Source organism: Macaca nemestrina, chromosome 7, assembly GCF_043159975.1.
Source record: "Macaca nemestrina isolate mMacNem1 chromosome 7, mMacNem.hap1, whole genome shotgun sequence".
NCBI lineage: Eukaryota > Metazoa > Chordata > Mammalia > Primates > Cercopithecidae > Macaca > Macaca nemestrina.
Genome location: NC_092131.1, coordinates 16,868,156 through 16,894,324, shown reverse-complemented (window position 1 = coordinate 16,894,324; position 26,169 = coordinate 16,868,156). Strand labels below are relative to the sequence as shown.

At 39.0% G+C, this 26,169-nt stretch overlaps 1 protein-coding gene across 6 annotated transcripts in view; it reads right to left on the bottom strand.

Moving 5' to 3' along the window:
- Positions 1–26,169, bottom strand: part of LOC105467554 (ribosomal protein S6 kinase A5) — a 206,819-nt gene that overhangs the window by 106,432 nt on the left and 74,218 nt on the right. For 4 of the 6 annotated variants that reach the window (XM_024788436.2, XM_011717240.2, XM_071099717.1 and 1 more), the window contains exon 3: positions 16,645–16,863. The exons of 1 other annotated variant lie outside the window; for it this stretch is intronic. In XM_024788436.2, the coding sequence (XP_024644204.2) occupies positions 16,645–16,863 (219 nt within the window). Of the gene's footprint in view, positions 1–16,644; positions 16,864–22,514; positions 22,696–26,169 lie in introns of those variants that run through there. One more of the 6 variants, XM_011717238.3, reaches the window with a different exon arrangement.

Here is a 26,169-nt window from a genome sequence, read left to right as displayed (position 1 = left end):
GTTCCACAGGTTTACATTATGAAGCTTGAAGAGTGGCATGCAACTTCTCATTATCTTTAGTCTAGGAAGTACATAGTGGCTCCTAAATGAAGCCCTATTGAAGATTCTTTTTCTAAGGGCTTTTTTATAAAAAACTTACCTTGGCACAATTTTTTTTGTTGTTGTTTTTGGTTTTTTTTTTTTGAGACAGGGTCTCACTCTCTTGCCCAGGCTGGAGTGCAGTGGCACTATCACGGCTCACTGCAGCCTTGACTTCCTGGGCTCAAATGATCCTCCTGCCTCAGCCTCCCAAGTAGCTGGGACTATAGGTGCAAAATTTTGTACTTTTAGTAGAGACAGGGTTTCACCATGTTAGCCTGGCTGGTCTCAAACTCCTGACCTCAGGGGATCTGCCTCCTTGGCCTCCCAAAGTACTGGGATTACAGGAGTGAGCCACCACGCCCAGCCTAGATTTTTTTTTTTTTTTTTTTGAGATAGGGTCTTGCTCTGTTGCCCAGGCTGGAGTGCAGTGTGAACCCTGGGCTGTTTTCACAAAAAAAAAAAAACACTGTACCTTGAATGTAGTACAAAATGTTGGCACAATTCCAAAATTGCAAGAACAGTACAAAGAATCCCTATATACTCATTATGAAAATTCACTAATTGTTTACATTTTGTTTCATTTGCTTTAGCATTCTGTTTTCATATATGTGCATATTTTTCCTGAACCAGCTGAGAATACATTGGAGATATCGTGCTCCTCTACTCCTAAACTTTTCGGCGTACATTTCCTAAGAACAAGGACATTCCTGCATATAACCACAGTATAATTGTAAATATCAGAGCCATCAACCACGATAGAAATACCATTTCCTAAACTACACTCCCTATTCAAATTTTGCCATTTGCCCCAATAGTGCTCTTTGTGGCTACTTTTTTCAAGTTCAGTTTCTAGTTCAAGTTCACACAAAGAATTAGAAATCATATCTCTTTAGTCTGGAATCCGTGGTCTGTCTTTCTTGATATCTTTGAAGAGCACAGACCTGATATTTTGTGGACTAACTCTGAATCTGTGTTTTATCCTATGTTTTCTCATGATGCAGGTTATGCATTCTTGGAAGGAATAGCAATAAAATGATGTTACCCTCACTACGACATCTCAGGAAGCATAGATGTTAGTTTACCCAACATTGGTGTTAACTTTGATCACATCATTAATGTGGAGTCACTAAAGTGAAGTTTGTCACGTTTCTCCACTATGAAGTTACTATGTTTCCCTTTGTAATTAAATGATAAATTGTAGGGAGAGGAATTGAGACTATGTAAAAATCTCCTCCTCCTCACGTCACCCACTCATTTTAGCATCAACTGATGATTTTCCAACTCCATCATTCCTCTATGTTAGTTGGCATTCTCCCATAAGGAAGAGCTTTCCCTTCGCCCCCAATTTATTGCACTTTCTTCTTTCTAGCATAACAAGATGTTCTAGTTTCATCTTGTACTTTTCAAGGCTTTATTTTAATATCACCACCACTCACGGATCACTATCCGCCAGGGGTGATACGACACACTTTACATAGGGATCATTCCATTTAAGCCAATCAACTCCAGGTAAATGGGATAGCAAAGTATCAGAGAGATTAGGCAACTTGCCTAGGATCCTGCAGCTAGGATATATTGAAATCCAGAAATCCAGAGTTGAACCAAATTAGTACTTAAGTAAACTAGAGAAAAATACATGTTCACAGAGGAGTAGATTATTTGGCTTGGCTGGTGCACACGTATCAGAGCACAGTAGTGGGAGACCGGGAGGGAAAGACAAGCTGAGGCTGGAGTCAGAGAGCCTTACTATGGACTTTAGAATACAACCTCTTCAAGTAAATAGACGTCACTGCGAGACTTCAAGCAGTGGAGTGATCCAATCAGGGCTATGTCATAAGAAGACTAATTAAATATTAATGAAAAAATGGACTGGAAAGGATTGAAAGGGGTCAAAAAATAGACATTAGCACTATTTCTAATTTTCTGATAATAAAAATAATGCTGCTTCTCCTGATAAAACAAAGAAGGCAACACATGTGGCTAAGCCGTGTATAGCAATGAAGTCACATGGCTCCTCCACATAACAGTGATGTAGCCTTGGGCACCTTTTTTTATTCGCTGAGCCTCAGATACCTTATCTATAAAAATGATAATCTATTTCTTCAAGGGTTGCTTTCAAAGACTGAATAAAATAATATATAAAAAAAGGGCAAGAGTAGTGTCTGATATCAAATAAGTACTACAAAACCTAAATATTACAATAAAAATATTTGCCACCTTCATCTAAAATGCCTTTATGATTGTGCGCACAGAAGTGTAGGATTTTCTGGCCTACAGACAACTTTAGTTTGTACTGACAATCTCATTCTAATAATAGTGCCACAAGAAACAACCTTGTACATATTTTTAATCTACTTGGGCAGGGATAAATTGGTAGGATAGATTCCTAAAATTGGATTGCTGAGGCTGCACGTGGTGGCTCACACCTATAATCACGGCACTTTGGGAAACTGAGATGGGAGGATCACCTGAGCCCAGGAGTTCACAACCAGCCTAGGCAACACAGTGAGGCTCCAACTCTGCAAAATATAGAAAAAAATTAGCCAGGAGTGGTGGTGTGCACTTATAATCCCAGCTACTTGGGAGGCTGAGGCAGGAGGATCATTTGAGCCCAGGAAGTCAAGGCTGCAGTGAGCCGTGATAGTGCCACTGCACTCCAGCCTGGTCAAGGGAGTGAGACCCTGTCTCAAAAAAAAAAAAAAAAAAAAACCAAAACAAACAAACAAAAACTTGGATTGTCAAGTCACAACAAACACACATATTAAATTTTGATAACTGCTGCCAATTTTTGGTAAGTACCTCCTCAAAAAGGCTGAAGTTATTTATATTACCCACCAACAGTGAGTAAATACCTCTTAAAAAGTTCTCGTACTGGCCAGGCGCTGTAGCTCACGCCTGTAATCACAGCACTTTGTGAGGCGGGCAGATCACGAGGTCAGGTCGAGACCAGCCTGGCCAACATGGTGAAATCCCATCTCTACTAAAAATACAAAAATGAACTGGGCGTGGTGACGGGCACCTGTAATCCCGGGAGGCTGAGGCAGAAGAATCGCTTGAACCCGGGAGGCGGAGATTGCAGTGAGCCAAGATTGCACCATGGCACTCCAGCCTGGGCAACAGAGTGAGACTGTTTAAAAAAAAAAAAAGTTCTCATATCAAATACCTTTAATTTTTGCCAATCTTCTATGCATTTCCAAGATCCAGAGTATTTTAAGGTGCAGAAGAAAGGAGAAAGGAGGAAAACTTGAGAGCTTGCAGCAAATGGACCTGATCATCTCAGACACTCGGAAGACAGTAATGGGATTGTGGGTTTGAGAAGTAATAAGAGGCTGGGAAAGTTCACACGCAGTTCGCGAGAGAGGGGTAAAATGCTTGCTAACCTTCTGTGAAGCTCTGCTGAGATTGACAGCATAAGTTTCATGACAGACCCAGGTGACATATTTTGTTGACACACGAGGAAAGTTTAGCAATCTAGTACTGGGAAGACAAGTTCAGAGAATAATCAAAGTTGACTGCAATGTCAGGCAAGGAAGAAGGTGAAGAGGGTAAGCGATGCCAGTGTGCCAGCCAAGGCAGATACCAGGTTAGTAAGGGTACAGATGGAACCCAAAGGAAGTAGGAGAATAGGAAAGGCTCAAAAGAAGGTAGGACTCAAAGGGGATTTTAAAAATGTTTGGGAAGTATGAGAAAGGAAAACGATGGAAGATTATGGTTAAAGACTCTGAGGTCTTAGAGGTGCAACTGGTTTGACTGATAAGGCCTAATGTGCAGCTACACTTGTAAATGAAGCAAAAGAAGTGAAAGAGGTTTGGCATGGTATTGAACTGGTTATCAATACTGGTACTGAAGTTGTAGAAAGTGATGGGAGGAAACTGGAGGAAAGGGAAACTAAGTCTGATGAATGTCACTGGAAATGCAGGTATGTGTCCTGGGAGTCAATTAGCTACAGAATTGAGGGAAGTGGCTTAGAAAAGCTCTTTCAAAAACAAGACTGTTGAGAAATGATTTTTTAAAATGATGTTTAACCATCATTGTGTTGTTGAGTACAGGAAGATGGTCTTCTGTGACAGTGGCTGCTAAAGAAGCAACATCCTCCAAAAACAGAAGGTTTTACTTTAGAGAAAAGGATAAATAAAGCATTTCAGGAGTTTATGCACAGTTACTCATAGAATACTAACCCTTTCTGTTAGTAGAGGAAGATGAAGAGGAGATGTTTGAGTAGGGGGAAGAACACAAAATTCCTAAAGACATAAAAAAATCTCCAAAGCTTCTAAAATAGTAGGCACATATAAAATTAAGCTTTAGAGAGTACAGTGTACCAACGGAGTCATACCTCTTTATTTACACATTGTACATTTTATTCTAAAAGCTAATTTACACGTATTCTGCCAGAAAGTCAAGTTGGGATCTGGCACCGAAGAGGCAGACTAAAGTCCAAGGACAATTTTCTCTCTGCTAGGCACAGGGTCTAGTACTATCGAATACAAGGCACTAATACTAGTTGCAAGGAATGAATAAACATGTAATATTGCAGTAACTAACTGCTGTAGCCAAATGGGTATTAGGGTAGATTCTTCACCTCAAGTTTCAGCATTAATAAAGAGTACAGAGAAACAGAAAAGAAGGGAGAAAGCAAAAGGGAACTGGTAATAACAGTAAGAACATCTTTCTTGATGGGCATGTCTCAAGCTATGAGCTCTTCCAAGAGATAAATTCAGGACAGGTCTTCAGACTTACTCTGTTTACAACTGAAGAACAAAAGAAGACTATCAATAGTCCATCTTTATGACAATAATTAAAAATAAATAGGTAGGGCTAACTCTAATACATGTTCTCAGAAGCTGTCAGGCAAATTTCATTAATGTGACTCTTCCAAAAAACATTTATCATCCCACTGAAATTGATTTACAGTCCATACAATGGAATACCTTATACGATCCTTATGCCAATGATTTGTTTCTTGATTAAAAGAAATTTCTTTGTCATGTAAATGATTATATCTTAATTCTTTTGTATTTCTTAAATGATCTTCTTTATATGTAGGATAACTAATATTCTATAACTGCAAAATATTAATATAAATAATTCTAACTTTCACATAAGATTGTCATGAGGATTAAATGAGCTACTGAGGATTATGGGGCAGGCATACAGTAAGCATTTGTTAAATAATAACTAATAGCTATTATTATTTACAGGCATCAATTACAATTTATAGACTTGAAAAATACTGTCAAGCTTCATTATAATTACTTAAATATAAAAATCAAATTTATTGTGCCCTGACTTACATATTCAATGTAGTCATAATTTTAAGACTTATGAATGTTTAACATATATTTCCATAAAGTAATTAGACTACCAGGGTCTAATTACTTAGTATTAAGCTAAAGAGAGATTTTCTTATGTAACTGATATTTCAGGCAATCCTAAGTTTTAAAATTGCAGAGATATCTGGTTTTTATTCAAGTGCAATTAACTTGCTTTTAAAGATTTTTATGTGCTGGTATTTGGAATGCCAGATGAAGCACTCTGATACTGTGTCTCTAAGAAGCATAAAAATAACACAGAAATCACACAAATAATGTGAAAATTCAAAAACATAAAATTTCTCCCATTTTAAAACACACTACCATCCTCCCTAAATCCCACGTGTCCCATCTTGTCTTTCTTCTTTATTTTACTGCCAAACTTCTATAAAGCGTGGTCTACATGGCTGACGCTCCTTACCCACTGTTCCCTTCATATTGCTGCTATAGCAAGTTACCACAGACTTAGTGGCATAAACAATATGAATTTATTATTTTATAATTTTGTACATTCCAAGTCTGACATGGACATCACTGGACTAAAATCAAGGTGTCAGCAGGACTGCATTTCTTCTGGGGCTCCAGGGAAAAAATCTGTTTCCTGGCCTTTTCTAGGTTCTAGATTCAGGCCACCCACATTCCTTGGCTTCTGGCCCCTTCTCTCATTCTAAAAGGCAGCTATGGCAGCTGAGTCACTTCTCACATCACATCACCTGACCTTCTCTGTAGACACATCTCCCTCTCACCCTCCTCTCTCCTCCCTCCCTCCCTCTTCCTATTGTGTAAGGACCCTTGGGGTTACATTGGCTCCACCCAGATAATTCAGAATAATCTTCCAAGTTTAAGGTCAGCTGATTAGTGATCTTAATTTCATCTGTAATCTTAATTCTTCTTTACCATGTAGCTCAACATATTGACAGGTCCTGGGGGATTAGAATGTGGGTGTCTCTGGGAGGCCCTTATTCTGTCTACTACAGCCTCTATTCATTCCTTAACATACTACAGTACAACTTCTACCTCCATAGTAACACCATAATCTAAAGTTAAAAATAACCTCATTACTAGAGTCAATGAATACTTTTCAGTCCTCATATTACTTAACTTTTTGCCCTTTGAAAACCACGGAAAAGAGTATTTTAAGGGCAGCAAAGTGCACAAGAACTGCCTTTATGGATCAGTCCAAATTGAGCCGCTCAAAAATGTTTATGTTAACCCACTGAATTTTGGGGTAGTTATGCAGAAAAAGACAACTGACATATTAGTAACTTGTAGATCATGCTTGTAACTTAGTGACTTGTTCAGGATCACACAGTTAATAACCAAAACAATCTTTTTATTTTAGCAGAATGACAGCCCCTTTAATTTAGGTCACACATCTATCATGATATTAGGAAAACAATTGATATTTCGTTTCAGTGACACATAATTTATGCAGATATTTAACCGTAACAAGTATATTTCACTTTGTTATTATGAAATAACAACACTTCCTCCTTGGATTCAGAAAAGCAAGCCGTGTGTGTGTGTGTGTGTGTGTGTGTACACGTGTGTGTATAGTACTCTGTATGTATATAGAAAGGTAGATAGAGAATGGAGGAGACAAAAATAGCCTTTAAACCAGTAAATTTGTTTCTTAAAACAGTAAATTAATTCTGAGAATTTGAACTGAAGATCTCTACAGAATTTCCAAGATTCTTAAGCAACTCATGTCATTCTGACAATTAATACCTTATGGGATTAATGTGAGGGTAAAACAGCACCTGCTCTCAATCAAAATTCTGACTTTCTAAGTACATACTGGTGCACAGTTTCAAGCTGCTCGCCTTCGCACATCTAATTTGACTTAATGTTGAACCCATAAATCTCTCCATTGTTCCGCAGTTCATACACTTTTATTAGCAGATAAGAAAGTGAAATTCATGGAGACATTGGGTTACATAAGCTTTAAAGTATTACTAAAAACTACAGCCTAAATAGCCCATTTTCCATTGAAGATGCAAAAGGATAACCACAGAAAGGGCTAGCAAGCTTATTTTAAGGCTATGTCTTGCTCGTGCAATTGCATGGAAGTCAGCTTGTAGGAGGGGAAGTCGCAGAGTTAACAGAAATCCTACATCTCCTGCTTTCAAGGAAAGATTCTGTTCTGCTTTCACTCTCCAAACACCCAAACACCTACTTATTTCCAGTAATACTCTGGCTGACCTCTAGACATCTAAGCTTTCTATTTCAAATTCTCCTACTTAGAATTTCTCTCTCTCATATTTCTTCTTATGGTAGCACCTACCAAAGAGCTATTATTAATTCCCACATGCCCCCCATGATTCAGACCACTTCTCTCTTTTTTTCCTCTCTCTCTCTGCACTGTTACTTGGTCTTCTTTTTATTTTTTTTCCGACAAATTTTCCTCTTCCTTCAGATATGCTTCACTTCCATGAACTCCCATACCTTCTGTTCTCATTTCTACCTATTCTTTCTCCGCTGGTAGAGGAGAAATCTCTCCTGATAGCTCTCTTTTCTTATCTTCTATCTAAAATACAGTCTTAATGTGGCATGCCGCACAAACGTGAAAGTCATTTCTTTTTAATGTCATGCCAAAACTATCTCAGTTTATTTTTTGTTTGGTTTTAGCTCAACATTCTAATAGCACACTCTATAAATGCATTCCAGCTTATCAAAATCATTACAAAGTTCTGACTAAGAACATCTATCAATCTTGTGAATTAGTCATATTTAGTTCAAAGCAAGGAAGTGCTTTCAGTTACTGTTTTGTCATACTAGTGACTAATATATCATGAACCACTCTGTTACCATCTCAGCAAGCATCCTCACGCTTACAATTATTGAGATGAAACTAATACTCAAAAGTGAAACTTTAATTTTTAAATACCTCTTAACTCCATTGAAAGGATGACTCATGATCACAGAACTGCCTACAAGGTTGGGACGGCACTCATTACTGGGAATGATCATTGGCATTACCTTTACAAACACTTTTGTGATTTGCTTATTTAATGTCTTGTGAATTCTACTGATTAATGTAACAATTTATTACATAGATTAGCTGGTGTTTTAACAAAATCACCACTAACAGAAACCAGACAGCATCAAAAGAAAAATTATTTTTTACAGATTATTTGCCACATAGAATTCCCTCCCAGTGTTAGTTGAAATAAATATGAGTTTTAAGAGGCAGAGAATAAAAATATTTTTATATCTCTTGTTGTAACCATGCACAGGTACAGAAAAAGTTGTAAAAGGAGACATGATCTCCACGTTACAAGATTTGGGAAAAGTAAAAGAAATATAAAGGGAAAAATCCATCAAATCCAGTATCATTAGCTATAAATTAGAGCCTTAAAAGATACTAATGTTGTAGAATTTTTAAAAAATCTAGTCCACCACCATTTTTGTAAATAAAATTTTATTGGAACTTGGCCGGGCGCGGTGGCTCATGCCTGTAATCCCAGCACTTTGGGAGGCCGAGGCAAGCAGATCACCGATGTCAGGAGTTCAAGACCAGCCTGGCCACCATGGTGAAACCCTGTCTATACTAAAAATACAAAAATTAGCTGGGTATGGTGGCACACACCTGTAAACCCAGCTACTTGGGAGGCTGAGGCAGGAGAATCACTTGAACCTGGAAGGCAGAGGCTGCAGTGAGCCAAGATCACTGCACTGCACTCCAGCCTGGGCGACGGCAACCTCCATCTCAAGAAACAAACAAACAAACAAAATGTATCGGACCCCTGCCATGTCTATTTGTTTACTACTGCCTATGGTCAAAGAGACCTTAAGACTTGCAAAGCCTAAAATATTTACCATCTAGCCCTTCACTGGTCAAAGTCCTGATGCCCGATTTAGAAGATGGCAGATACAATATAAATGAGATCCAGCTACTCAGGAGGCAATTACAAGTAAACACAGCATATTGTAGGAAACAATCACATATACTCAGTTCAAGTAGAAATGCTAGTCTATTCTGCATCTGGCTACTAAAAGCAAAATGTCACAGGTAAGCAAATGGCAAGATAATACTAACACTGTAATAATCTTATCATTTGGAGAAGCCTGTGCAAACAAGGCAAATTTTATCCCAATGGAACAAACCCCATCAAGAAGTCTACAGTAAGCCATGAATACTAGTAGGTGCATGATGGCAGCCTAGACATGAATCTCCACATCTGCTCCTAAACACCTTTAAAAACAGCAAGAAAAGCTGTAAATCTCCATTACCTACTCCTTCACCAAAACTGAGAGGAAGAAAACCCATATACACCAAACAACATGCTGCAGGGCAGGCTAAGATGGAACAGGGCAAGACATGAGCAATGTGGGAAGGTAGGAAAATGTAGTAAGAAAGCAGGATATAAAACTAATATATAAAGTAATAGCTTTCAGCTAGAAGGTATGGTGGAAGAGAAAGTAGCATTTACAAAAGCAACAGATGACAGAATATCTAAGATTCAGTAAAGAAATGTGGCTAGGAAGTAAATGCTAAAACACACCTGAAGGTCTTCAAAGGATTCCAACATGAGCAGACATACCATGTTCTTGAATAGCAATAACCAATATCATAAAAATGTCAAGTCTCCCTAAATTAATTTTTTAATTTACAGCAATTCCAATGAAAATACCTTAAGTTTTTTTTTCCACAAAACCAGACAATGTGATTCTAAAGTTCATGCTGAAAAAATAAACCAAAAGGAAGAGTCCTCCAAAAAGCTCTGAAAAATAAAGGCAATGAAAGATCAGGGCAGGAAGGTTAGAGGGCAACTAACCTTACCAAGAATAAAAATATACTGTAAAACCTTGATAAATTAAAACATTACAGTTCTGGCACATGACTTAACAAACCAAACAGAAAAAAATCAAATAGACCCAAACATATATGAGAATTTCATAGAGGGAAAAAGGAAGCACCTCAAATCAATGTAAACAGGGACTTTTAACTAAACAGTGTTGGGAAAATTAGCTATTTGAAAAAGATTAAGTTGGATCCTTATTTCATGTCATACTCCATCCACATGGATCCAAGTTCTCTATGCAAAAAATAAAACCATGCAAGTACTGGAAGAACACATCAGTGAATTCCTTTATAAACTCAATAGGGTAGCAGAGAAGGTCTTTTGAGTATGACTCAAAATCACAAGCCATAAAAATAATTTTTAAAATAAGTTCTACTATACATAAATTTGTGCATGGTAAAAGCATCATAACCAAACTCAAACAAACAAACAAACAAACAAAACAAAACATGGGAAACAGGGGAAAAAGTATTTACAACGCATACCAGAAATGATTAATTACTTTATGAGCACCTAGAAATTGAGGGGAAAAAAGAGGCAAAGGGTACAAATAGATAATTCTCAGAAAAAATACATATGGCTTTTTAGGCATGTGAAAAGATGTTCGGCCTCATTCAGTGAAGAAAAAAAGAAAATGAACTCTACAATGAGACACTACTACTCACCTATGAGACAGGCAAATACCCAGAAGTTTGAGAATACATTCTGTGGAGAAACAGGCACTCTCAAACAATGCTGGTGGGAATGTAAAATGGTACAACTTCTATGGAAATGTATTTGGCAAAATTAGAGATGGCAAAAACGGATGGGTGTGGTGGCTCACGCCTGTCATCCCAGCACTTTCGGAGACCGAGGCAGGCAGATCACTTGAGGTCAGGAGTTGGAGACCAGCCTAGCCAACATGATGAAACCCCATCTCTACTAAAAAAAAATACAAAAATTAGCCAGGTGTGGTGGCGTGCACTGTAGTCCCAGCTACTCGGGAGGCTGAGGCAGAAGAATCGCTTGAACCCGAGAGGCGGAGGTTGCAGTGATCTGAGATCAACATCACTGCACTCCAGCTAGGCAACAGAGCGAGACTCCATGTCAAAAAAAAAAAAAAAAAAAAAGGAGAAATGGTGAAAACACAGACCCAGCAATCTCCCTTCATCAAGCCTACAGGTTTTTTCCCCCACATAAGTAGCAAATGACATATGTGCAAGTTATACCCTGAAGCATCCTCATAAGAAACAATAACCCAAGGATCCCTTCACAGGGAACCAGTTAAGTACACAATGGAATGGAACGAAGGACTATGCAGGAATTAAAAAAAAATAACAAGGAAGATCTTTATGAATTATATGGTGTTCATACGTTATATTACACTACAACCACATGTTATATTATGTTAAAACCAGTATCGGGCTGGGCGCGGTGGTTCATGCCTGTAATCCCAGCACTTTGGGAGGCCAAAGCGGGCGGATCACCTGAGGTCAGGAGTTCAAGACCAACACGGTGAAACCCTGTCTCTACTAAAAATACAAAAATTAGCCAGGCGTGGTGGCAGGCGCCTGTAATCCCAGTTACTCGGGAGGCTGAGGCATGAGAATCACTTGAACCCAGCAGGTGGAGGTTGTAGTGGGCCAAGATTGTTCCACTGCACTACAGTCAAAGTGACAAGAGTGAGACTCCCATCTCAAAACAAAAACAAAAACAAAAAAACACAGTGTCCAAATACCACACAGAATATTTTCACTTCTAGGAGAAAAAACATAACCTTATGATGAAGGGATCAGGCTGTCACTATGTAATTTAATCTTAGAATCACTAACTGGGAACAGTCGGATAATAGGTTTCTCCTAACGTGATATAACATGAAATATATAACATCATTTATGGTGTATTCCAGCTCAAAACGTTTAAGTTTAACCTACTGAGCCTTTAGATCTAGCTTCCCAATTACTACTAGAATTCAGCAGAGGCAGGAATAAGTTAAAAGATATTATAAGAACACAACCAAATGAGCATTCCTGGATTGGACAAACAGCTGTAAAGCATAATTATGTTACAATTAGTAAAATATGAAAATGGACTTGTGTGACAAATGGCCATGAATTCTTTCTAGTTCCCCTCTTTAAGATGTGAAGTCTATTTCCGCATCCCATGAATCCAGGCTGGTCTTATGTTGAGAGAGAGGCTGTGTGAGTTCCAGTGTCTAGGCTCAGGAGGCCCTGCAGCCTCCATTTTTGCCTTCTTGGCAGTAGTTGCTCGCTGACCTGATACTACCATGCTATGAAAAAGCTGATCTACTGTACTGGAGGATGAGAAGCCATACGGAGGAGAAAAGAGGTGGCCCAGCCAACAGCTAGCACCAATTACCAGACATGAGAATGAAACCATCTTGGACCTCACAGCTCAGCTAACTCTCCATCTGAACACCCGGTGAGTGAGCCCCAGGTTAACCATCAGAGAACTGCTCAGCCAATCCATGGGATCATGAGAAAATAAATCATTGTTTAAGCTATGAAATTTTAGGTGGTTTGTTATACAGCAATAAATAATTTGTACAACTGGCTTTCAAATGAAAATTTATTAGCTGGGAAAGGTAGACATCATTAACTGAAAGACCTGCTTACAAATCATATATAGGACAAACTCATTTTGATAAAACACACACACAGACATATAGACAAAAAGACCTAGAAGAATATATACTGATAATAGAGGAGTATATAATAAGGTACATGCTGGGTAGTGAAAATGTTTTTATTTTCTTATTTTTGCTGTCCTGTATCTTCTGTATGCATATATACTGCTTTTGCAGTAATAAAACTTTAAGAAAACATATAGTTTTTTAAAAAAGGTTTATAGTATTTATTAGTCATCAAACTGTCAGCAAGGTCCCTGAAGAGCTAGACATGTAAGTTCTTGCTAATACCTCACAAAAAGCTGGATCAATAAACCTTTTGGGGCTGTTATAGGCTGAACTGTATCTTCCCAAAACTCATTATGTTGAAGTCCTAGCCTCCAGTACCTTAGAATATGACTGTAAATGGAGTTAAAATGAGGCGCCTAGGGTGGAACCCAAAGCAATCTGACTGGTATCCTTACAGGAAGAAGAAATTTGGGCTCAAAAAGAGATACCAGGGCACACATGCATAGGGGGACAACATGTGAAGAGGCGATAAGACAGTGGCGATCTGCAAGCCAAGGGAAGAGGCCGTGGGAGAAACTAACCCTAGTGGCACACTGATCTTGGACTTCCAGCCTCCAGCACTGTGAGAAAATAAATGTCTATTGTTTAAGCCACCCAGCTGTAGCAAACTAATATAGGGACCAAGTGTATGGCACGATGTTTGGGAAACTGTGCATTAGAGCACTGCAAACAAATAACTGAACCATAAAAACAGTTTATGGTCCTCTTCTAAATTCCTGAAAAGTTTTCATCTTTAAAAGTCAACTGCTGAAACAGGCACAAAGAATAATTGTGTTAAAAAAATTAATGTGAACAGAAGATAGAAGGTCATTATTTCTTTTTTTTTTTTAATTTATTTATTATTATTATACTTTAAGTTGTAGGGTACATGTGCATAACATGCAGGTTTGTTACATATGTATACTTGTGCCATGTTGCTGTGCTGCACCCATCAACTCGTCATTTACATCAGGTATAACTCCCAATGCAATCCCTACCCTCTCCCCCCTCCCCATGATAGGCCCCGGTGTGTGATGTTCCCCTTCCTGAGTCCAAGCGATCTCATTGTTCAGTTCCCACCTATGAGTGAGAACATGCGGTGTTTGGTTTTCTGTTCTTGCGATAGTTTGCTCAGAATGATGGTTTCCAGCTGCTTCCATGTCCCTACAAAGGACACAAACTCATCCTTTTTTATGGCTGCATAGTATTCCATGGTGTATATGTGCCACATTTTCTTAATCCAATCTGTCACTGATGGACATTTGGGTTGATTCCAAGTCTTTGCTATTGTGAATAGTGCTGCAATAAACATACGTGTGCATGTGTCTTTATAGCAGCATAATTTGTAATCCTTTGGGTATAGAAGGTCATTATTTCTAAATGCAACGCCTCACTCACTGTGGAATGAATATGTTGTCTAGTTCACGTTCCATTTTTGAGTTAGCACAAGAAATGGGTTTTCTTGTTTCGTTTTGGATTTGTTTATTTAGGGCCAATGACAAAGACCAAAAGTAATGGAGAGCCAACAATGAAAAAGCAACATGATTAAGGACTACTGTTTTCTAGTCAAATACAAAATATTTCACTCATATCTATCTACTTCTAAATTTAAAATGTTTTATAAAAATTATAATTTTAAATAATTTAAAAATGCTCATTGAGTATAGTCAACAGAACAGGAAAAAAAAAAAGAAGAGAGGAGAAAGAAAGGGAAGGGGCAGGATAGCACATAATGGTGCAGAGTCCAAGAACCTGTTTTCTTAACAGCTTCTGACTCAGACAACCTTAGACACATGATTTAACTTTTATGAGTTTATTATCAAGGGAGAAACTTGAAAAGATAATCATTTCTCAAACAGTCCTCATGGACTTCCTAAGGCTTTCCTGGAAATTATTCTAGGGTAAAGAATAGAAATAAACTGGTAGGGCCTGGTACCCTTAGGCCCAGATACAAGCAGAGCTACTCCTTTCCATTTGTTTTCCACTTGAATTTCTGTTTGTTCATTTGAGGGAAGGGTCCTGCACTAAAAATGTTTGAAACCGCTGCATTAGAATGCTCTGTCACCCACAACAGTCTTATTGTTCATGTGGGTAGATACTGAAGACATATCTACGAAAAAAATCAATAACATAGCAGATACACACAGGAGGCAGAATGAAGGGTTAAATGATATGGACTCACTGGAACAACAGGCAAATGGTAACATTAACGGGGACTCTAAGAGGAGAGAAGAGAGTGTGTCCTACATGAATAAAGATTTAGAATTGTTAATTGATGGTAAGCATTGCAAAATGAGCATGAAGTGTAACATCATGGCTCAAAAGGTGAATGCAATCTTAGGTATCATTAATAAAAATATAATTCCTAAAATAAAAGCATTCAATAAAATGGCCAAATGTATATTTAAAAAACCAGTTTGTATTACCAGTAATTAAAGAACACAGGCAGCAGTTTAGGGAAACAGAAGACAGACACTGGAATAAGTCAGACTTGAGCTCCAATCTTCAAGCACACACAAGATATGTAACTTCAAGACATACAGCTTCCAGAATGTTGACATCACTAATGAGAGGATCCTGCAGTGTCTTTGTGTGGGTCAGTAATATTATGGAATACACCTAGTGTAAAAGCTGGCATACTGTAGGCACTTAAGAAATAGCTAATGCTTGCAAAGCACTATGTGAAATTCCAGCTCATTTAATCCTTACCATAATTCTAGAAGAGAGTGATATCACATACATGCAAATTAACACAAGCACAGGACCAAAATGGTCACAGATGAAATCTTTAACAATGGTAGAATACTAGAAGCACTGCCATTTCTCTAGTGGGAACAGAAAATGGTGCAACTTTTCTGCAAAGCAATCTGGTAATGTGTGCTGAGGACTTTTCCAAAGATCATATATAAAGGTCCAGTTCTATTTGAGAAAGAAATGGATTCAGAAAGTGCTTAGGGTAGAAATGGGAGTGTAAAGGGCTGACTGATTAGTAGCTAATCAAGTTTTTCACCAGAAATGCAAAGCATCTGTAGGAACAGAAGTATTTTCTTTCTTTTTTATTTTCCCCCATTACTGGTTTCCACGAACATCCCCTTGTCAGCCTAAACCTGTTCATTCTGAGAACTTCTAAAGCAGAAACTGGCCCACTTCACCAATCAGTTCCTCACATTTGAACAGAAGCATACTGCCCAGGGAGGTAGATACCCCTAACAATTCAAATGTTTCTTAACATTAATAAAGGAAGGGCTGGGATTGGCAGTTCAACACCTGTAATCCCAGCACTTTGGGAGGCCAAGGCATGCAGATCACTTGAGTTCTGGAGTTCGAGAGCAGGCTGGCCAATATGGTGAAACCCCATCTCTACTTAAAATATAAAAATTAGCTGGGCATGGTGGTGCATGCCTGTAGTCCCAGCTACTCAGGAGGCTGAGGCAGAGGTTGCAATGAGCTGAGATTGCACCACTGTACTCCAGCCTGGGTGACAGAGCTAGACTCTGTCTCAAAAAAAAAAAAAAAAAAGAAAGAAAGAAAGAAAAGAAAGAAAGAAAAAAAGACTAAGAAAAGAGTGTGAAATAGAAGTATGTAAATTCTTTCATAATGGGAGGCCTCAAATCCAGAGTAATGCATGATATTCCAGGAGATGCCACCACAAAGAATGAGAATCAAAATATTTCACTTCTTCTAAGTCCGTAGTATCTTGCCCTTCGAGAACATTATAACTTAAGACCCAAAGAAAAATGCTTTCATAAAAAGTCTGATAACAACTGACACTTACCTAAAATGAGATGAAGTTTGGTTTCTGTCTGGAAAGCATAATGTAATGTCACCAAAAACGGCGACTGCCTAATGTGCTCCAGGACTTGTCGTTCTGTCCTTGTATGCTCTGTGGTTTTGGCCTTTTGAACTATTGTTGCCTTTTTCAAAACTTTCATGGCATACAGCTTTCCAGTATCATGACCGCTTATTTTACGAACTAGAAATACTTTTCCATAAGCTGAAAATGAAAAGAAAAAAACAAAAAGAATTAAAATGCTACACAGGCAAAATGGCAATTTAGTAGAACTAAATTTATTTAATGTACAAAAAAATATACTCTTTAAAGGAAAAAGCATCCTTGGTACCAGTTCAAATAGTTCTTTGATAGATTTCTTCAATTTTATACCAAATATATTTCTAGGTCTAACCCTCAATGTTTGCATATCTAGCCACTGCTGACAAAATTATGCTTTTACTCTTTTACTGTTATTCTCTCCTCAATATTTTTAGCTGTAGGAAACTAGCTGTTATTATGGCCAACTAACCACAATCCAATTCTGGAACAACCAGGACATTTTAGGCATCATAAAACTTTGAGGTATATACATATTTGTTACTGATGTAGATAAATGAAGGCAGTTCTTAATAAGAATTTCATATATATATATATATATACACACACACACACACACACATATATAAATCAAATGCCTCAATTATTCCTCTATAGTTATAAAAAAGCCTAAAGCAACATAAGCTGACATTACATGAACAAAAGACATCTTCAGACTTAAAACATGAGAAGATCCTAAATTGCATCTCTGGGCAATAATCTACAGCTTACTAGGTCAACCTTGCCACACTTTTCATAATAAGGACTCTATTGGGCACAATCCTATGTGTGGTGCCCCTCCTCCAGGTGGAGGAATTGGGGTCATGTGGGCACTGTGCCTGTGGGCAGAGCAGGTTCTCTGCATTTATTTTCTTAGAGAAGTGGGCTAGGGCAGGAAGAAGTGGAAGGAAGAGGGAGGAAGAAGGGAAGGCAAAAAAAACAAAAACACTTTGGGAATGAAAAGGTGAGTCCCCTACTTCATCCCTGCAAGGTATCAATTCGCTACAGTTAATCTGTTTTAAAAGGCAAATGCTTGCTGGGATGTTTAAGTCCAGTCTCTCTTAAATGCTTTAATCAGATCATTATTGAGTTAGTCTGAATTCGGGCCCAGATCAGTGTTCACACTCTACGGTATTTACCACCTAATTCTATTGTAATCCACCCACTAGAAGAAGGGAGCTTTAAGGGAAGGCTCTTGTACTCCGTATGTTATTCAGTTTCGTACTTTGGTAACTGGATTAGTAACAACACACAATGTGCAAGAGATCGGTGAAAGACTAATAATCCCAAGAAGGAGCGCCAACATTTATTAAGGACTTGCCGATGCCAGGCTCTGCACTAAACATATTGATTCACTTAATCCTCACAACAGCCAGTGAAGCTGGTGCTTTTAGCAATTCTACTTCACGCATGAGGAAATGTGTTCAGAATAGTTACAGAACTGGCCCAGAGACTGAGGCAAGAAGCAGCAGAACTGATTCAAATGCAAGGAGTGTGACTCCAGGGACCACACTCTGAACTATAAATGAACCAAAAAGTGATTCCTCACAAGTGCAAGTAATCAGACATTCTGGATCTTAATATAACCAGTACTGTAAACATACTGAACACATTCCAGGGCACAGAAAAAGTTCACAAAGGTTTGTGTATTATATCATCGGAAATACAATAATTATAGGTTGAGACCTTAGTGAGGCAGAAGTGAACCAAAAAGATGCAATGACAACTTCTGGAACCTAACAAATTAGAGTATAAAAATAAAAAAATGTTTATTCAGAAGCAACAAAATGAAGCCAGAAAATACTATGCACTATGCCTTCCAACAGGGCAAGCCACTGTATAAACTCAGGAGAAAGTAAAGTCTTCCACAAGCAGCCCTGCAACTTCTGCGTTCCTTACATACACATGGCACCTACCCTAAATTCTTGTTATCCCAGGTTTCTATCTCCAGAGCACTGTGGTTTTTAGAAATCAGGAAATCCACCTATGCTCTCAAAACCAGGAATTCTTTCCACAACATCACTGAAACATGGCTGTTCAGCTTCTTCCTGCTACATCTGCCCTCAACATAGGTGTTGACCATGTGACACACAGACTGCTGGGTGTTAGAATCTAACATCTGAGTACTTGTCAGGCACTTATGATATATATTAACTCATTCAATTCTTGACAACACTCCTATAAGGAGGTGAGAACTATTATCTCCATTTTATAAATGAAGAAACTGAAGGAGAGAAGAGTTGGGTCACTTGTCCAAGATCACACTTGCCATTTAGTCTTGACTCCTGGGCCCACAGTCTTACCTGTGGTCCAGCTGCTTCACTTAAGTGAATGACCTCATAGGCAAATAAATAGGGAACCAGAGATTAAACAGAAGTCACAATGCAAGTTAGCTGTTTTAACAGTGGATGGACCCAGTGCTCCTACCTCCAAGAGGAGGAAGTTTTGCAAAATGGCCCATTTTATTGATGGGAGGCTCTATCAGAAAATCTTCCTTATATCGCCGGGTGTGGTGGTTCATGCCTGTAATTCCAGTACTTTGGGAGGCTGAGGCAGGTGGATCATCTGAAGGAGTTCGAGACTAGCCTGACCAACACAGAGAAACCCCATCTCTACTAAGAATACAAAATTAGCCAGGCATGGTGGCCCATGCCTGTAATCCCAGCTACTCAGGAGGCTGAGGCAAGAGAATCGCTTGAACCCGGGAGGTGGAGGTTGCAATGAGCCGAGATTGCACCATTGCACTGCAGCCTGGGCAACCAGAGTGAAACTCAGTCTGAAAGAAAACCTTCTTTATATTGACTGGAAGCAGGACTTTTTATAATTTTCATTTGTCCTTCTATACCCTCTGGACTTAAAAAAGAATATCACTCTTCTTAAGATAATCTTTTAAATATTTAAAAACACTATCATGCCATCTCCATACTCTTTCCTCCTTCAACCAATCTCAAAGTAAGACGACTCTGAGACCTCTCACCACTAAGAGGTTCCACTGATATGTTCTGTGGGGTTGTAAATATTTTTCTCTTTGATTTCTTTCTGTTACTTTAGAAACTATTGTATTTCACTCCAAATATGCATGAGGTAGGATGTCAATATATACGATCAAATAATATAAAATCAGCCTGATTGCTATGTTACACTCTATATGGTCAAATAATACACAATCATCCTTGCCATGTGAGAACATCCAGAAGTTTCCCAATAATATGAATTAAAGACCACGTACTCTGCCAATGCAATTGTGTTCATCTGTCAGACAATGTCAGGGAAAAACTATAATGAAGCTCATAAATATTTTGTTTTTACTTTTATAGTTGCCATGATTAACATTTAAGCTACAATGCTTCATCACACAGTAAGCACCAGTAGTTGCTTATTATCAATAACATTCAAGGAGTGCCTTACAACATTCTAAACAGTAAGTATTTCAGATAACGATCTTACTTCTAAGAAGGCTGTGTAACTAAAACGTAGTTGCCTCCAAACAGTTTTGTTTTTAAAGCACCCGGAAGACTGTTGATCACATTGCCGAATGGGGAGAAAACACATTCCGTACTGGAGAGATCTTGAAGAAGTCACCTTACCTGGTTAAGCCAGTTTAGAGCTCAGAGCAGAGAAAGAAAGTAAAGCAGTCCTTCTGCTGAATAATGCTATCTATTCCAGAACCACCTTTTTGTTCTCCAATATTTCAAGAGTGGCTATTGAAACTGGAATTGGTTGCAATATTCTTTTCTTAGTTTGCAACTTGATGAATGAATGCCCGCAAGTGCAGCCAACTCCTGCCTTTCATTCATTATGTGTGCCCTGACATTATTAGAGTAATCTTATTTTTAAAGTATCTTTATTTAAGAAACTGCAAAGACTACCATAGTGAAAACTACTTTGGCCAAAAAAAAAGATAAACAAAATACGGACTGGGTTCAGTGGTTCATGCCTGTAAAGCCAATACTTTGGGGGTCTGAGGTAGAAGGATCACTCGAGGCTAAAAGTTTGAGATAGCAGTGAGCCATGATTGCAACACTGCACTACAGCCTGTGTGACAGAGCATGATCCTATCTCCAAAGGAAGAAAAAGAAAGATAAAACAATAGTACTTCCTGCTTGGATGGAGCTGCTTCGGTAAAAAAACTACCTTCACGCCTTCATAGGTATAACTCTCTAATTTCTGCATCAACATGCAATGGCATGAAATGCTCAATTAGCAATCCTCACAGAAGTCATGTCTGCAGCTGTTAATCTTTTCAACTACATCAGAGCTAAGGTCTTTTCAAGATACTCTGTTAAGAAATATGAACAGGGGGCTGGGCGTGGTGGTTCACGCCTGTAATCCCAGCACTTTGGGAGGCCAAGGTGGGTGGATCACCTGAGGTCAGGAGTTCGAGACCAGTCTGACCAACATGGTGAAACCCTATCTCTACTAAAAATACAAAAGTTGGCTGGGCGTAGTAGCTCATGCCTGTAATCCCAGCACTTTGGGAGGCTGAGGTGGGCAGATCACGAGGTCAGGAGGAGACCATCCTGGCTAACACAGTAAAATCCTGTCTCTATAAAAAATACAAAAAATTAGCCGGGCATCGTGGCGGGTGCCTGTGGTCCCAGCTGCTCAGGAGGTTGACGCAGGAGGATGGCATGAACCCGAGAGGCAGAGCTTGCAGTGAGCCGAGATCGTGCCACTGCACTCCAGCCTTGGCAACACAGCGAGACTCCATCTCAAACAAAAACAAAAACAAAAACAAAAATTAGCTGGGCGTGGTGGTGGGTGCCTGTAATCCCAGCTACTCAGGAGGCCGAGGCAGGAGAATCGCTTTAACCCAGGAGGCAGAGGTTGCAGTGAGCTGACATCACACCACTGCACTCCAGCCTGGGGGACAGAGCAAGACATGGTCTCAAAAAAAAAAAAAAAAAAAAGAAATACGAGTAAGGTACGAGCACAGTGGCTCATGTCTGTAATCCCAGAACTTTGAGAGGCACAGGCAGGCAAATCACTTGAACCCAGGAGTTTGAGACGAACCTGGGCAACACAAGGAGACCCCTTCTCTACAAAGAATACAAAAAATTATGTGGGTGTGGTGGGGCGTGCCTGTGGTCCCAGCTGCTTGGGAGGATGAAGTGGGAGAAATCGCTTGAACCCAAGAGGCAGAAGTTGCAGAGAGCCGAGATCATGCCACTGCACTCTAGCCTGGACAACAGGGCAAACCCTGTCTCAGGGGAAAAAAAAAGAAGGAGAGAAAGAAAGGGAGAAAGAAAAAGAAAGAAGGAAAGAAAAGGAAACGGAAGGAAGGGGAGGGGAAAGGGGAATGGAGAAAAGAAGAGCAAAAGAAAACATGAAGTTCTAAACACACTTTATTTATTTATTTATTTATGACCAAGTCTTGCTCTGTTGCCCAGGCCGGAGTGCAGTGGCATGATCTTGGCTCACTGCAACCTTTCCCTCCCGGGTTCAAGCGACTCTCCCATCCCAGCCTCCCAAGTAGCTGGGACTACAGGCGCCCACTATCACGCCCAGCTAATTTTTGTATTTTTTGTAAAGATGAGGTTTCACCATATTGGCCAGATGGTCTCGAACTCCTGACCTCTGGTGATCCACCCACCTTCGCTTCCCAAAGTGCTGGGATTTCCGGCGTGAGCCACCGCACTCGGCCTAAGATCACGAAGTTCACTGGTTTTCCAGAGGACTAGTCCTGCAGTGTTTGATTGAACTCGAGGTACAGGTTCTACTTTTTGAGCTTGAGGGAAAGTACATTCTAAGAACAAATGATAGGAATGATTACTTACTGATTTAGCTTGGCTGATATTTGAGACCACATGAATGAGGTAAATCTTTCAATTCATGGCCCTCCAGACACCATTTTGAATGCTGCGGAAAAGGTCTGTGCTCTTTTAGCTAAGCAGCCATTTCAGAAGAGAGAACTGGATCAACTACGTAAATTTTCCAAAGCTGGAGATAGCTTTCTATAGGTTGGAAGAACACTGCAGATACATTATAAAGGTCACTTCTGTTCAAATTGAAATGCGGATTTATAATTCTATTCTACCTGATGTAGATAGCAAAATGTCAACAATCTTTGTTGATAATGATTTCAGTGGCTTAATGACAAGAAATAATATAAACTGAACCAAAGGAAGTATCACAGAAAAATTTCTGGTTCCTTGGAGTAGGTTTCTTTTCAGCTTGCTTTTCCAAATGTGTGGCTCTTATTCCATTTACCACAATTATTGTGAACCAGGTTTTAAGCACTTGTTGCTATAATAAAGAAAAGTTAAAAATGACTGACAGTTTTAAAACAAGAAGACATTCATGCTGCCATGTCAGAAACCACTGCAGAATTCCACCTTATTTTTAAAGCCAAGCCAAAGTAGTCTTCTTGAGCATAAACTTATCTTTTCACTTATTTGCAAAATTTGAATTTATTAAAAATGTTCATAAGTAGCCTTTAATCTTTTTTTATTTTTGAAACGGAGTTTTGCTCCTGTTGCCCAGGTTGCAGTGCAATGCCACGATCTCGGCTCACCGCAACCTTGACCTTCTGGGTTCAAGCAATTCTCTTGCCTCAGCCTCCCAAGTAGCTGGGATTACAAGGCATAAGCCACCACGCCGGCTAATTTTGTATTTTTAGTAGAGCTGGGGTTTTCCATGCATGTTAGTCAGGCTGGTTTCAAACTCTCGACCTCAGGTGATCTGCCCATCTCAGCCTCCCAAAGTGCTGGGATTACAGGTGTGAGCCACCGCACCCGGCCGTGTTTAATTTTTACATTAAAATGGTATGAAGTTAATTTGTTAAAAAATATTTTAAATTTGTAAAAACAATCAATTTAAAATGTAACATTATTAAATGCATGCAACATTTTGTGTGTGTACACATTTACATGCATTATTCTGAAGGAAGCAACCACGAGCCAGGAATAAGAGCCATTGTTCAGAGGTCCCTGGTTTATGTCCTTCCTTATGGTGCTCAACTTGGACATGCTGTTCTCACTAGGACCTGAATTGCTCAACCAAGGTGAGAGCAATGTTTTCTTTCATTCAAACTTTTGTTAATGCAGCTTAAAATTACCTTGAATAGAATGTTTACTAGGCATGCTGCACTTTGGGTTCATAACAAACTTATTAACTATTGAACTTGAACTACCACTTAAAAAAATACAGTAGAAACACTCTTAAATGACTTCTACTTAGCCAGCTCCTAACACTAACTTAGTCTTATACTCCCCTTTCCCTCTGAAAACACCCACTGCACACTGACAATGTATGACTGGTTTACCTGTGTATTTCTGCACCCATGCAGTTTCATGCCAGTCACTGATACTTGTTGCTTTGCCTGTTTCTGCTTGTTGTATCTGTTATTCTTATTATGCAAATTCATTAAATATTACATAAACCACTGAAATGTGCATGTGAAAAAGAAAAATGAGGATGAATGCTTTGAAAGGACTAGATATAAACAAAACACTTTGAAGAAAGGAACTGCTGAAAAATTAGGTGTGAGTGAAACAACTATAAAAGGCTAGGGGGAAACTGTGAAAATCTAAAAGGATTTTGTACTCAGACTACTTCAAATGTGTCTAGTTCTCACTCTAAAGAATCTGAAACTGTTATTTTTAGATATGGATTCAACCATGGTTTATGCAAAATAAACCACTGTTTTGAACCTATACTCAAGAGTCCTGTGCTTACATCCAAAGATTCACAAGTGAAGTATTCTTATACATTTTAAGTAAAAAATGTTCAAAAAATATATAATGATTTTTAAATGATTCCCACTTGAACCAACTTTTTAAAATTACCTACACATACCAACTGTGTCATACGAGAGAATTTCTACTAACTGAAGAATCACATTAATCACTGTGAAAATTCATCTTTCCAGATTATTGGAATCTTGTGAAATGGTGACTTGGTCATCAACCATACTAGCTATGCCTCCCGGTGTGCTTATTTCAATCTGGTAAACATGATTACCACAGCATCTTACTAAAAAAGAAATATGATAAAACAGGAATCAAAAGAAGACTAAGAAGCATATTCATAAATAATTCTCTATTTATATCTCAGAAGACAAGCTGTTTTCCTAACGAAATAGTGATGTCTTCACTGCTGGAGTTAATGACCATCTGTGGTGGGTGCTGATGGTGTCTGCCAGATCCCCTTTATAGGCCGGGGCACCTATTGTCCAGCTGCTGTGAGTGCTGGCTGCTGGAGAAAGACTTCCAATGGACAGGGACCACCACACCCGGAAGGTTATATGCCATCATTCTCTACTCCACCCTCACTCAAGCAGCCTGCAGCCAATGACTAACACAGGTATAAAAGGCCTGCCTCTTTGCTCTTGCTCCAAAACTTCCCATGAGTCCAGGCTGAATCCAGACCACTGCTTAGACCACAAGTTTAGGCTCCTCCCCTGACCACCCTCCTTCCCTCACTCTTGTTCTCCTGAGAGCGCTCCTGCAGTAAATCACATATGCCCAAATCCATGTCCTGGGCTCTGCTTCTAACTAACATGACCTAATACAGTATTGATAATAAATAAAATTGTATTTATACCAGAGAGACAATGTCAATTGACACTTCATATGGAATCATCTTCTTACTATGGCATAAAACATCACAAACATTTAACCTCTAAGACTTACATAAATATTGTAGGCTTACACTGAAGCATAAGGTATAGTGGATATACACATACACAAATGCAAAATTTTTTTTTTTTTTTTTTTGAGACGGAGTCTGGCTCTGTCACCCGGGCTGGAGTGCAGTGGCCGGATCTCAGCTCACTGCAAGCTCCGCCCCCCGGGTTTACGCCATTCTCCTGCCTCAGCCTCCCGAGTAGCTGGGACTACAGGCGCCTGCCGCCTCGCCCGGCTAGTTTTTTGTATTTTTTAGTAGAGACAGGGTTTCACTGTGTTCGCCAGGATGGTCTCGATCTCCTGACCTAGTGATCCGCCCGTCTCGGCCTCCCAAAGTGCTGGGATTACAGGCTTGAGCCACCACGCCCGGCCACAAATGCAAAATTATAAATTTTTTGAACGACAATTTTGACAATTTAATGAATACATGCTTTTAAAGGTATTATTTTAATACGGATACTTTCCAAACACTTAAAAGAATAAAATGACAAATGATGACTAAGTCCTCATACTTTTTAAAACAGTCTTTTACATGACTCAACTAAAGTATTTTTCCCTCTACCATGTCATCAAAAAGTAGCAACGTCTTTAAGTTGCCTAGTGCAATTTATAGCACCCTCTAGTAACAAATTACCCATGAGAAACAAGTGTGTCTCATTTAATAAATGAAATGTGTTACTGTAAATCCGTAGTTTAAAAAAAAAAAAAAGGTTGGAGGAAAAAAAGCTACCTTATCAGGAATATTCATAGCGTCTAGGACCAATGAGTAAAGAAATATCACACATTACATTTCAAGATGGCACTT